Here is a 14,248-nt window from a genome sequence, read left to right as displayed (position 1 = left end):
GTTTTGCGACCCCGTGGACTGTAGCCCCCCAGTCTCCTCCGTCCATGGGATTCTCCAGGCAAGAATACTGGAGTGGGTTGCCATCTCCTTCTCCAGGGTTTAATACCGACATACTGCTAAGTTATATTTTAGAAGAAATACTGCGATAACAACGTCTGGGCTTATGCTCGTTTCCCAACTACCTCAATCTTTTTGATCTTGCTGATTCAAAAAGTAATTTAATGTCATTATCTTCTGGACTTGATTTACTTTTTTTATTATGGGTGCAATTTTGAGCATACTTTCATGTATTATTTTTTCTAGGAACTATTCATTTGTAGGCCATTTTTCTAAAAAAATGCTGATCTTTACCTGAAATTCTCATATGATAGATTCATAAATGGAAGGCAGAAAGAAGATCTAGTAACTTTCTTGGTATTTTGTACGTAAATTTAATAACTAAAATGATGCCTTGTTTCTCTAATGATGACATTAATTTCTCTCTCAATGATACATTCTTAAACATAGTTTTACTAAATACTTGATTACTTTTAGTAAAATTTATGCAACAATGTATAAAGAACAGTAGTCACTAGGCTAACAAAAGTTTACCTTTCGAAAAAGTCTTTGACTTCCACCACCAGCAGAGGTTGGATAATAAATGTAAACATTGTGATCTTCTGCACTGACTGGCTTTTCTACAAATGGCTTTTGGAAAACTTCCCCATTTACTTCTACATGATCTTCCCCTTCAATCAGATTGCATTCTATAAATCAAACATAATAGCAAGAAAAAAGTTACATACTGCTTAGTACCTAGATATAATATAACCACAATATTATTATTGAGGACTTGTTCTCTAGAACAGAGGTTACAGAGAAACCGAACTGTGGATGATGCACTGATTTGTGTGTGTGTGACTGCGCCGGGTCTTCGGCCTCACGCGGGCCTCCTCTCTCAGCTGGCTTCTCCTGTGGCGGAGCACGGCTCCGGGTGTGTGGGCTTCGGCAGCTGCAGTGTCTGGGCTCAGGAGTTGCGGCACACAGGCTTAGTCGCTCTGTGGCACGTGGAACCTTCCTGTACCCGGGATCAAGCCCTTGACTCCTGCGTTGGCAGGGAGATTATTTACCAATGGACTACCAGGGGAGTCCTTGATTTGATTTTAATTAAAAATATTTATGCAGATGTATACCAGCATTTATTATCTATGATGACATAAGGAACTATATTCTTCAAAAACCTAATGGACCTGCTATAATGCTGGTATCTGGGTTTTAATCAAAGTTGCTCTAATGTACAATATGGTCACTAAAATTCCCCCAAAATACTGTTATCAGAACATTCAATATTAAAACAAATAAGCATTTACCTTGCCCTTTTACACTATGTGTAACTTACATGCTATGCTGTAAATAAGCAGGAAAATGAAGCAAAAGGTGCTTTAAAATTTTAATATTTCAAAATTCTTACTCATTAGAAGTTTAGTTGTGGCATACTAGCATGAAGTTTCTAAGACTTAATTCAACTGTTATACACTCACTTACCCCAATCAATACAAATTTATTATGTAAAAATTCCTTATGATTCTGATATATCAAATACAGACCCAATAAATATATGATATACACCTCCTAGTTATAGTTAGCCTTCTAGCTCATAATGTCCCATTTTAATTGAAATTTAATTGCCTATTTGGATCATTTAAAAAAAAATTGAATAGAATGCATAAGTTGTTTAAATTCTATTTAATTATAGAGGAGAGTGGCTCAGAAGTCTTTGGTAAGAGACTTTTAAAAGAGAGATTGTTTAAAATCTCTTACTCTTACCTTTAGGATTATTTGGGTCACGGTTCAAAATTGCATAACGAGGAAGCAAAATACCTTCAGCTTGAAGAATACTATACACTTCTCTCCTGAAGGAAAAAGAGAATACCCTTATTGTTTTGCTAATGTTTCATGATAAGTATATTACTGTACTATTCATAAAGTATATTACTACTTTTCTACCACTAAAAAAGTCATGTATATAGTCTTTCTTTACAAGTAAACAAATGTCATTTAAAATACTGAAGAAATGTATTCTAAGGAAATATTCAGCAATATTAGAATAAAAGTGTATGCACAAAACTTTCTGTGGCATATTAAAATACTAATTTTTAAAAGAGGGAATGTAAATGTATAAAACAGAAACAGCTAATTAAAGTTGCTATATCACAGTGACAAAATATCACCTAAAGTATTAAAAATCTTATATTCAAAAAATATTTAATGACATGGAAAAATGTTTATGGTCTTTAAAGAGAACACTGATTCTAATTCTGTAAAATGTGAGTGCATGTATATATTGCTTTCTAAATTTCTGAAAAAATATGGTAGATGCAGTGGCAGGGTTAAATTAAATGCCTTTCTTCATTTTATTTTCTAAATTTCTCAAAATGAATGGAGACACATATGCACTCCCACATAAATTTACATTTGTAATATATAGACATCTATTAATATGAAAACCTCGGAAAAATGTTATAAAATTTCAGATATTAATAATATTGCTAAGAAAGGAAAAAAAATAGAAAAACTATAAGACCTTATACTTTATATAGCATTTTCTTATATATAACCTCTTACTGTAATGCTAACACAGAATAAAATAGAACGCTAGTGAAATTATAAGGGTAGCCATTAACAGCATCAATTAAATGCAATATATGCATTTGTGTTTTACAATTTCTCTTAAATATCTATGCTTTTGATCTGTTAAATGAATTGCTAAGATACATAGGGACATATTTCTCAAAATGGTTCCACTTTACCATAGTTTCTTCATCTATAAAACTGGATACAAATATTTATTACTAAGTATTATTTCAAAGATACCACAAATTTACATATATATATATATATATACACACACACACACACACACACATAAAAGCACTGGTACCATGCCAGCTTAGGTAGATACTAAATAAATGTTGATTTTCCTCCCTTACTTCAGCCAACTTAACCACTCACCTATCTTGTATGAGATACTGCATATTCAAGTCATTGATTACAAATGGATTCCTGAGTTTGGCATAGGCAACTGCTTTGTCCAGTGGAAATCCTAAGAATACATATTATTAACATATTCTGTACAATCGCAAGATAAGTTGACATCTCTAACTTAATCTACTTTAATTTATGCCACATCCCATAAAAGACTAATTTCATTATGCATATAGCTGTTTTTTATAAGACATAGAATAATAAACACATAAAACTTGATTTATCTTGTACTATTAAATAAATCTTATTTGTTCTTAATTTGATTGGTAAGGCACAGCAAGCCAGTAGTTATGTAACTCCATTTAGAGTTCTGATATGTTTAGTTGATGCTTCAAAGTCAGCTGATAGAAGGTAAGACTACCTCATACACAAACAGAAATCTATACATAAATAACACAATTGCATTACAATCATCTGGTGGTCTTTTTTAAAAAGTTTATGTGACTCCTCACTAAAGATATTTTGATGCTATACACACAAATTAGCTGATAATTCAAAAACTGAGGCATCTTTAAAAACAGCAAAAGAAAAAATTAATTTATATTCAACAGACATGCTCTAAATATAAAATATATGAGAACATGCTTGCTGTTATTGATACTAGGTCAATGTTAACACACCAATTAAGTTCTTAAAATTTCTAGACTTTGGTAAAATTACTAATTACAATGAAAAATCAAAAAGCAGATATAATAAGAGATTTTAAATTATTTTAATGGTTATATTTCACTTTCTGTATTGACACTAAAAGACTCCGATTCTATTCATCAACATGTATGATTAAGAATGGCAGGATATGAGAACTTAAAAGCATAAACTAGGGTTCAAATCCTAACTCTATCTTTCATTAGCTGTGTGACCTTGGGCAAGTTTATTTCACATCTCTAAGTCTCCAATTCCCAGCTGTAAAGGAATATTTTAACAGTCTTACCTAGAAAGGTCTTTGGGAAATCAAATAAAATAGTCCATATGAAACATTTATTACAGTATCTTGCATAATAAATATTCAATAAATGTTAACTTATTATTCCCTAAGTAACAATATTTTAATATACATCTTTTCTAAGGAAAAGGGTAACAGTCAGCAGGCACACATGGTATTTAACTATAGTGTGCTGCAGTGTATCTGTGAAGACACGATTTTGTAGCATTATCAGAATAGTTAAGAGAGGAAGTGTTAAACCTGAAGTTAAAAAAAAACAAAACTATGGTTAGTTAAAAAAAAATTTATTTCTAAATTAACATTTAAATACTCTATACCAAGAATCACTTGGCCACAAATCACAGACCCTTCCAGTATTATGACTAAGAATTCATCACTTAATGTAAAGATATCACAATGTCTATGGTTTGAAGCCTTCTAACAGAATTCAGGAAATAAGAAAACCCTATATAGTCATTACCCTGCTTTTGCTGCTGTTAAAGAGACAGCATACGGGATATGACCTTAAGTAGCAGCTAGATTTTATAAGCAAATAACCAATTTTTACTTAATAAATATGAAGAACCATGTGATAGCAAGAGAAGAACACCTTACCCTCCAGGTTAAGCAAACTTTTAAGATTCTCTGGAATGAGTACCTTCAGTCTGTAAAGAAGACCAGGGCTTTGGCTTCTACATGAAATAATGAAAATCGATACATATCTCCTCTACGGGAATACAGTTTTAACCTGCTGCATCCCCTTATTGCTAAAGGCAATGCTTTTTAAACACCTAATTACAGTGAAACTTTAACACAACTGGAGGTCACATAGTTTGGTAACAAAAATGATTTAATGTGAATACATTTATTATATGAGTGCATATATTTTAGAGTTCTAAGTGAAAACTCAGATTCTTCGGTTATAAATTTTCAGATATACACTTAATAACTTTTGATTAGTGCACTTTGTCTGACTCTGTGACTGATGGACTGTAGCCCACCAGGCTCCTCTGTCCATGGGATTCTCCAGGCCAGAGTACTAGAGTGGGTTGCCATTCCCTTCTCCAGGAGATCTTCCCAACCCAGGGATCGAACCCAGGTCTCTGGCATTGCAGGCGGATTATTTACCATCAGAGCCACCAGGGAAGCCCAAACTATGAAGTAATACCTAAGCTTAATTGCTATTTCAGTGTGATTTATAAAAAACAGCAAACAAAATAAAAATTCAAATATTATGTTCTTAAGAGATAAAGTATGAATAAGTATAGGAGAAATGATAGATCATTTTCTGTATGGTAAAACATATTGGTTTATAATACTCAAAAATCAGTAATTTATTCCAAGAAACTTAAGAGTTGCAAACAAAGATATACATTCAAAAGTTCATCACAACCCTATTTTTAATAGTAAAAACTGAAAAACCATCTTACTTTTAGGATATTGGTTAAGCATAATATATTACATCCACAGGATGATACATGATCATACCATGAAAAACTAGCTTTTTTGACGAATGAGATAAAAGGAGAAACCTGCTTGATGTAATTAGGTTAAAAATTAAATATACAATTACAAATACATTATAACATTAAATGTGTTTTTAAAAAATAAACACAGAAAAAAGACTGGAAATATATCAAAATGTTAATATCACTTATCTGTGAGACTAGGTGAGTTTAATTTTATTTTTCTATTTTATCTATTAGTTTTATAGTCAGAGAATGAAGAGGTTTCCCTCCCTGTTTTTTTAATACCTTTAGAATGAAAAGAAATAAGACAATCACACAAAGGCCAGTTTTCCACTGGTTCATTCAAAATAACATCCTCTTCAAATACTACTACTGTGATATATTTAAATAAGGAGATCCGTTCGAGAATTTCCTTCATTGGTTTGGATTTGGATTTCTTTGCCATGGAACATATTCCAACCACAATCTGCCTTTCCGGAGGCTAAAACAAAAAGAAAACAAAAAGAAGGTTGACTTGATAACATCTCCAAAGTACAGCTATTTTAAATCTCTCTCAGCAGTAGATAAAGCATGCAATGAATCAATAGAAGTGACAAATTAACCAAACGGACCTTTTTCAAGATTATATTGTTGTTACAAAAAAATAGGTTTATACAAAGGTCTGGAAAATTTTTTTTTGAGTTTCAGAACACCACTACAATTTTCATTTAGTTTTCAAACTTAAATACTTTTTTAAGTGGCTCAGGCATTTATTTGCCTTCTTCACACCAAAACAGAGCAAGGCCTAAAATAAAAAGGACAATGGGAGAGAGATAAAGAACTCTCTTCCCTAAAATAAGAAGTTCTCATTACAAAGCTATGCAGTGTTAAACTACTTTTGTAGATTGAATGTATGTTGATCACCAATAAAAACTTAAAAGGAAATTCTAGAGAAAGCCACACTGCTAAACAGAGGTGTGTATGCTCTTGACACCCAAATCTTCATACTCAACATAACTAGTTTACAGGGTTGCTCATCTCAAGCACCCTTGCGACAGCTCAAATGCCATGATTCAGCCTGAAATTTAAAATGCAGAATACAGAAACAACTTATGAGGTTCTAGAATTATTCAAGATTCATCCTAAGGTCTTTGCTTTGCATTCTATTTCAGGTCTTCTCTCTTCTGTATTTCATATGACATTATAATCTGGGCTCAAAAGTATTTCACTAGACTTTCTTATTATAAATCTAAAAGTAACACTGGATAACACATGAATTGTTCTTCATGCTTAGCACTGTTTGTTTATTGCCTCCTGTCACTCATGAAATTTAGAGTTCAAAATTGGTACTGGATTTGATGTTACCAAAGACTGTAAATCCTAACCTCCCTAGGATCTGCTTTCACTCTCTGATCATTCACTTTTATGTTCTTCTTCAGTTCTTTCCTGATCAAAAGCCTTGACACATCGCATTATGATGTTCCTAACGTAGACTTCCCCAGTCAACAAGAGTACTCAACCTAACATCTTTGATATCTTAAAAACAGAACAATCCAGAACATATCATTTCCTCAACCTACTGGTCAAATGAACCAAATCAAGCTCCTCAGAAGTAACAACTATGCACCACCAATGTGAACTCAGTTTAATTAATACCAGTCTTCCAAGAACTATGCTAAACACTGAAGCGTTACATATATAGGAACTACCTGTCTTCAAGCGCTTTGAATCTAACAGGGAACACAGTAATACAGTTCATGATGATAATAGAAGTATAGACATCAAAGTATAGAAGTAGTACTGATGAAGAAACATTCAAGTTCCTCACAGGAAAAAGAGCCAAGGAGAGGGAAAAGAACAAACAACATGAAATCTGAGGTTTTGAAGAATAAAAAATCATTCACAAGGTATCCAAAAAGGAGAGACATTTCATAGAGGTCAAGGAGTACTTAAAATAGTAGAGAGGCACAGGACAAGATGGAGTATGTGGGAAATAATCTGATATTGCCAAAACATAAAAGGCAGAAGAGAAGACAGACAAGTGCAGTTCTAGACATAGGAGAAATAAAAGTCCTTACATGGAAGAAGACTCGACATGATTTACCAGTGCTATTCTCAATGTGCTCAGAAGAACTCTAACAAAGAGGTGAGGGTAGCAGAGGCAGAATCAATAGTACTTTCCAGTCTAAGTCAGTCAGAGAAGCTCTCCTTTTATGTTACTGGACTTCAACATGAGACTTTAGATGAAGAAGTTTTAGCTGATATGAAGTTTGAAAATCATCGCTTTTTTCCTAGGGGTGAGATGTGGGGTGGGATAGATTTTAAACGGGTGACAGCCTGATTTTGCATTTCAAATATGTGTAACTGCACCGTGAAAGCTGTTACTAAATAACTATGACAATATTTGAAGTCATCTAATAACTATTTTTAGTACATTTTTACTACTTAAATCAAGTATAACACATTTTTGTTTTAAAATGAAATTCTCTTTTCAATTGGGAATATAAGAAAAACATATTTTAAGTTTGTATTTTAAATCAGTTCTATACATGTCAAGAGACAAAAATGATGAGCAATAAAAATGTTGAGCTAACTATAGCAAAATAAACATAATAAATGTTTAAGATTTGGTATGGTTTATACACATACAAACTCCCATAGATTCTTGAGGTAGTTTCTCCTAGCTACACAGTTTAGACTTCTGAATAGTTAATAGGGATAGCTTCAGGTTAATAAGCACCACTTGTGTTGACAACATGGCAAACTTAATGAACTGGGTTAAGCTGTCTTCTTTAGGACCTTTATTCTTGATATATTTGTTATGTACTTCTGCTGCTCCTGCTAAGTCATGTCAGTCGTGTCCGACTCTGTGCGACCCCACAGAAGGCAGCCCATCAGGCTCCCCCGTCCCTGGGATTCTCCAGGCAAGAACACTGGAGTGGGTTGCCATTTCCTTCTCCAATGCATGAAAGTGAAAAGTGAAAGTGAAGTCGCTCAGTCGTGTCCAACTCTTAGCAACCACATGGACTGCAGCCCACCAGGCTCCTCCGTCCATAGGATTTTCCAGGCAAGAGTACGGGAGTGGGGTGCCATTGCCTTCTCCGGAACTCTTTTCACTTATGGCCCTGGTTACTCTTTGTCCTTGTCACTTTTTCTCCCCAGCCCTGTGTTATACAAGGCATACCACTGAAAGATACTAAAATAGTCATTATGAAACAACTTAGAAATGTGACCTCTAATTGTCTTCCTGAAGCACTATAGAGTCAATAGTGTTACTAATGAAACACAGTACGTTTTTTCAGTTTAAAAATTTCCAAATTCAATGTTGGAAAAAAAAAAGTCTTCCCTGTTTAAGACAATGATATCAATTCCCCTTCACAGTGATCAGTAAAAAGCTTATTGGTCTTCAAGCAAACACTTACAGACTCATCTTCCTCCTCCTCATCTTCATCTGCATGGTGGAAGAAGTGTCGATAATTTCCAGCGTTTATTTCTGTATCTTCAGGTCCAACAAAGAATCTGGGGGCTTCACTCATTTTTATTTCATTTGACATAAATATAATTTAAACGTGCTATGCTAAAACTGTTTCTAAATACACAGTACCTGAAAAAAGCATTCTCTCTATACTAACTGACACATGGGTCTGTTGCAGCTTGTTTCTGCTTATACAATCACTTGAACGTGTGATGACAGTTAGTTGGCAAGTGTTCATTTGTTCTCAGATATCATTACTTCATTGTTGATGCAGTTTAAAAGACAAAGATAGTGAGGCTACTTCTTCAGTGAGTTGATATGGCAATCCTTTTACCTAAAAGGCAATGAAAAAATTAATTTTGGAGACTGTACTTCAAAAATACTCAAGTAAAAATAACTTTGACATTTGTAAAATCATTACCAATAACTTGATTTACAAATGAAAAGACACTTTCTCTCATAAATTTGAGAAATTTATACTCTCATCTTCAATATACATACTGAATATTTGACAAAGATGATACAAGATAATAAGATTAAAAAAAAGACTACACTAAATTCCTCAAGTCTAAAAATGCCTAATGAATTAAGAGAAAATTACTCAAATTATAACAAAATCATAAAAAGACAAATCCCTCTGGACACAGTGTAGTAATATCTGAAGAGCATGGCAAAAAACAGATGAAATATAATGCAGGCTTAAAAACGACTGACAACTATATAACAATCTAAAATTACATTAAATAAATTTCTAAAAGGCTTCAATTTGTAAAAGTTCAATCTGCAAACAGGTTTTTTGGGAACCATAACCATTCTGCATTTTGGTCTCATATATAAATCAACAAAACAATATTAGAACGAAAACAAGATTTCATTATAACAGCAGCTCTTAAACTTTTAGCGCCAAAAACTCTTTTGCAATACTGTATAATAACTATAAATGAAATACAACCTTTAAAAATTGTGAATCACTGTATTGTATACTTGGGTGGACTCAGGGAGTTGGTAATGGACAGGGATTTTCCAGACAAAAGTACTGAAGTGGGGTGCCATTGCCTCCTCCGAGTATGTATATATGTACACACTTTATGGCATTACTTTAAAATTGTACTTTTTTCCTAATTTAGCTACTCTAATGAAGCAATAAAAATCCTGTTCTACAGGCAGAGTTGAAAATTAATTTTCAAAATTAATTAGTGTCCATCATGAAAAGTCTAGAGTACATAAAAATGAAATTTTAGAGATCAATAATACCATGACCCAGTGGCGGAACTACTAAATGTAGTTTTTAGTTATGGAATTACTGGGTTGTATTTACTACTAGTCCCTTTACAATATATTTTCCCAAATGTTTGAGCTACTTTATACATGTATTATGTGTGAGTAGAAATATGCTTTTGGAGAAAAATGTGTATCCTGTACATTTCTTCCAAGAGTATTAATTAATGATTTATTTGTCCCCTTCTCTTCGCTTAAATTGTCTTCAACACTGCTTCAAGTATATAAATGTATGTCCCCCATCTTATTATGAGTTTAGGTCTGAATGTCTCATTCACTCATTTGGAGAGAGACAACACACAAATCAACAAATAAATGTATGTTAGGAAGACCTCAGTAATATTTGAGTAGAAATCTGAATTAAATGAGGAAACCAGTCATGGAGTTATATGATAAGAGCATTCCAGGTAAGAAACAAACTATAAAGGTCCTAAAACAGATAAATACTTGGCATATTTCCCATGACCAAGGAAAAGTAAGGAGACCACTGCAGCTGGAGCAGAGCAAGAAAATAAAGAAAAAATGGCAGGAAATACAGTTGGAAAAGTAACTAGGATGCATAGAGGACTGAGAAACCACAGTGACAGTTTTCAATTTTATTAAATGTGACTGGATTTAAGAGAATGGGAGAAGTAGAGGCAAGATATACTGACAATTCTTTAGAAGGGCTTTGCTATAAAGGTAGGCAAAGGCCTTCTTTTTTGTTTCTCTTTTGATATATGAACGATACTTACAAATACCAGAAATGGACTGAACAGGCTAGTGGTTAAAAGTGTGGATTCTGGAGCCAAAAAGACTTGATGATGAATCTTAATTCCAGCAGCTGTGTGACCGTGAGCAAGTTAATTAACCTCTCAGAGCCTCAGTAAATTGTACCTATCTTTCAAGTCGTTTGACAGATTAAGTTATATTTTAAAAGGTTTTATATCCCACTGCTCAGGCAATATTCCATACCAATTTTATCCAAACATTTGGGAGAAGGGCCCAGGCACTTTTATGGCTCCTCAGATTCTAATGTGCAGCTGACTTTGAGAACCAGTGTACAACTCAAAAAAAGAAGGGGGAGTGTAGGACAATGGAAGCACACAGTAAGCAAAACATGTGTTTGTGCCGTATGAGAGCATGCTATTATTATAGGAAATCTGATGATCTGCTAAAAACAGAAGTGATGAAGCAGAGCCTTGTCTTCTTGATGCTTGGCACATCAAACATCAAGTACCTAACAAACCTTTCCTTAACAATTGCCAAGATTTTTTCTCTGAATCATTCACTTTGACCTTTGGTCACCTGCAACCTTGGCATTATTTAACTGTTTTGGTTACGTATATCCCATGATAAGCTTCAAGAGAATGAGCATTTATTCAACATTGCTATCCGGTAAGTAATATGTTAACCCAGAGCCTCCCAAGACATAGCTTCATCATGAATCAATACTTCAAGCATATGCCCAAAAAATTGCCTCAGCATTTTTGGCACCTGGAACCCCCTGGCCAGTTGCCTCCAACACTGCTCTCTCAGTTTTTCCTGGAAACATTGCACAAACACTATCATTTTCTATGCATGCTCTAACAAGAAAGAAAGTTTGGAAGCAGTTATGACTTTGTGATTTAGCAATTATTCTCAGCAATCCTAGGATTAGAGATATTTTCCTCATTTGATAAATGCTTGCAGTACATAAATGTCCATCATTATAAATGAGGTTCACATGAAGCATAGAAAGTTCAAGAAATTCAACTGTAATCACACAATCAATAAGAGTTGTAAAAACAAATCAAATCCAGGTCCAAAGACCGTCATAAACACTTTAGGGGAAAATCAGGACTCCATAGTCCTTATCACAGCATTACACATACTTAATAAATACTTATAAAACTAAAAGTATGAAATAAATCTATTTTTTGTTCCCCCTACCCAGTGGAAGGTAAAATGAAGCACAGGATGAGATCGCATGGACATGACAGGAGATCCAAGACATTCTAAATGAATTGCTATTTCACCTGAATCCCTGATAAACCAAATATAGCATATGCATTTACGCATTATAGAGTATTTCAATCAACCTACATCCTCTGTCATAAATCCCAAAACATGTAACTGTTTTACTTTAAAGACATTATATTATACAAATATCAGAGTTGAGCCTTTCCCATTTTTAAGATTCTTTCTATAGCAATAGTCCCATAAAGGACTGGCTACATCAGAATTACCTGGGAATATCTGTAAAAACCACAGTTACTAGATCTACCACAAATCTTCTGCAGAAGCATTTCTTAACCAGATAATCTATATTTTAGCAAATCAATGTACAGCCAGATTTGGTAATCTGTTTATTTTGTGCAAAACACAAATACCTCTTAAGGCTGACTTCTAAATTTGAAATTAGTACGTGCTACTGAAGTATCCACACTCAAAAGCATTGGTTCTCAAACTCTATATTGCGTTGCAATCACTTGGAGGGCTTGGTAAACCACTAAACTAAGAGCCTGGAAGTCACACCCCTGCTGCTGCTGCTGCTGCTGCTAAGTCGATTCATCGTGTCGGACTCTGTGCGACCCAATAGACGGCAGCTCACCAGGCTTCCCTGTCCCTGGGATTCTCAAGGCAAGAACACTAGAATGGGTTGCCATTTCCTTCTCCAATGCATAAGAGTGAAAAGTGAAAGTGAAGTCGCTCAGTCGTGTCCGACTCTCAGCGACCCCATGGACTGTAGCCCACCAGGCTCCTCCATCCATGGGATTTTCCAGGCAAGAGTACTGGAGTGGGGTGCCACTGCCTTTTCCGAGTCACACCCCTGCCAACCCTCAAATACACATCAGCACCCTCTCCCATCCTTTATGCTCCATAGCATTCTGGATCTATGTTAATGTTTCCACTAGAGTTATGATTTTCTTCCCCAGCTTTTTGTGAAAATTTTCAAATATTCAGAGAAATTGAAAGAACAGCTTACTATAAACTCCTATATACCCACCACTGGACTCAACAACGGCTCTATCATCTAAGCTGTTGACATCAACACATGTCACCTCTAAATACTTTAGTATGCATCTCCTAAAAGCAAGGGCATGCTCTTCAGTTCACTTCAGTCGCTCAATCGTGTCCGACTCTTTGCGACTCCATGAATCGCAGCACGCCAGGCCTCCCTGTCCATCACCAACTCCCGGAGTTCACTCAGACTCACCTCCATCAAGTCAGTGATGCCATCCAGCCATCTCATCCCCTGTCGTCCCCTTCTCCTCCTGCCCCCAATCCCTCCCAGCATCAGAGTCTTTTCCAATGAGTCAACTCTTCGCATGAGGTGGCCAAAGTACTGCAGTTTCAGCTTTAGCATCATTCCTTCCAAAGAAATCATTACATAACCACAATATCATTTCCACGTAAGAAAATCAATGGTTCTACCGCACTGTTCAAATGTAGTTGAATGGATGCTTTTAAAGAACAAAGATGTCATCTATATATTCCCAGTACTTTTACATAGCATTTATTTGTGTGAAATAAATGTTCCACCAATAAATAAGTGTTCCACCAATTGCTAAATTTAACACCCTCACAACAACTACCCTGCAAGTCAGGAGTTTAAAACTTAAACAGCAAGCTTTGATTTGATACAATCTGCACCTTCTGCCCAACCATTTAATCACTTGCTTTAAACAAGGCCAAGTAAATTATTTTGGCTTCTGAATTATTTAATTCTGCCTCAGAATAGTAAAGCTCCATGAAAACAGCTTGTGTCGGTCGTCAGACACAAATAGAAATCTCAAATATTTTTCTTAGCAATACTTTCAGCTACTGAGAACATTAGTGAAGAAACTGGAAGCCACGACGCATACTGGTAGGACAAAGGTAATGTAATAGTTTAAAAAAATTCAGATTGTTGAAGTCTGAAAAGCCGGCTTTTCAATACAGGTTCGAACGTTTACTAGCAGCAAAAATTTACTAGGGCAAGTTAAGTGAGGCTTAGAGATGAGCCTTAGTTCCTACCTGTCAAATGAGAATAACAGTCTAATTCACCTCATGGAATCGTTCAGAGAAGTTCACAAGAAAAGACGTAAAGCACTTGGGACACTCAAGAACTCAGTGAATTGCGGCTATCTTTTTTTAATT

General features: G+C 34.7%; 1 protein-coding gene across 6 annotated transcripts in view; it reads right to left on the bottom strand.

The window, feature by feature from the left end:
• PPIP5K2 (diphosphoinositol pentakisphosphate kinase 2) overlaps positions 1-14,248 on the bottom strand; it is a 105,827-nt gene that overhangs the window by 66,509 nt on the left and 25,070 nt on the right. For all 6 annotated transcript variants that reach the window (XM_010831976.1, XM_010831975.1, XM_010831978.1 and 3 more), the window contains 5 exons: positions 8,817-9,203; positions 5,701-5,896; positions 2,992-3,082; positions 1,807-1,892; positions 592-746 (listed from right to left, as the gene is read on the bottom strand). In XM_010831976.1, coding sequence (XP_010830278.1) covers positions 592-746; positions 1,807-1,892; positions 2,992-3,082; positions 5,701-5,896; positions 8,817-8,948 — 660 coding nt within the window. In that variant the 5' untranslated portion in view covers positions 8,949-9,203. The remainder of the gene's footprint in view (positions 1-591; positions 747-1,806; positions 1,893-2,991; positions 3,083-5,700; positions 5,897-8,816; positions 9,204-14,248) is intronic.

The sequence above is a fragment of the Bison bison genome, unplaced genomic scaffold, assembly GCF_000754665.1.
Source record: "Bison bison bison isolate TAMUID 2011002044 unplaced genomic scaffold, Bison_UMD1.0 scf7180017864533, whole genome shotgun sequence".
Lineage (NCBI taxonomy): Eukaryota > Metazoa > Chordata > Mammalia > Artiodactyla > Bovidae > Bison > Bison bison.
This window is presented reverse-complemented; position numbering and strand designations above follow the sequence as displayed.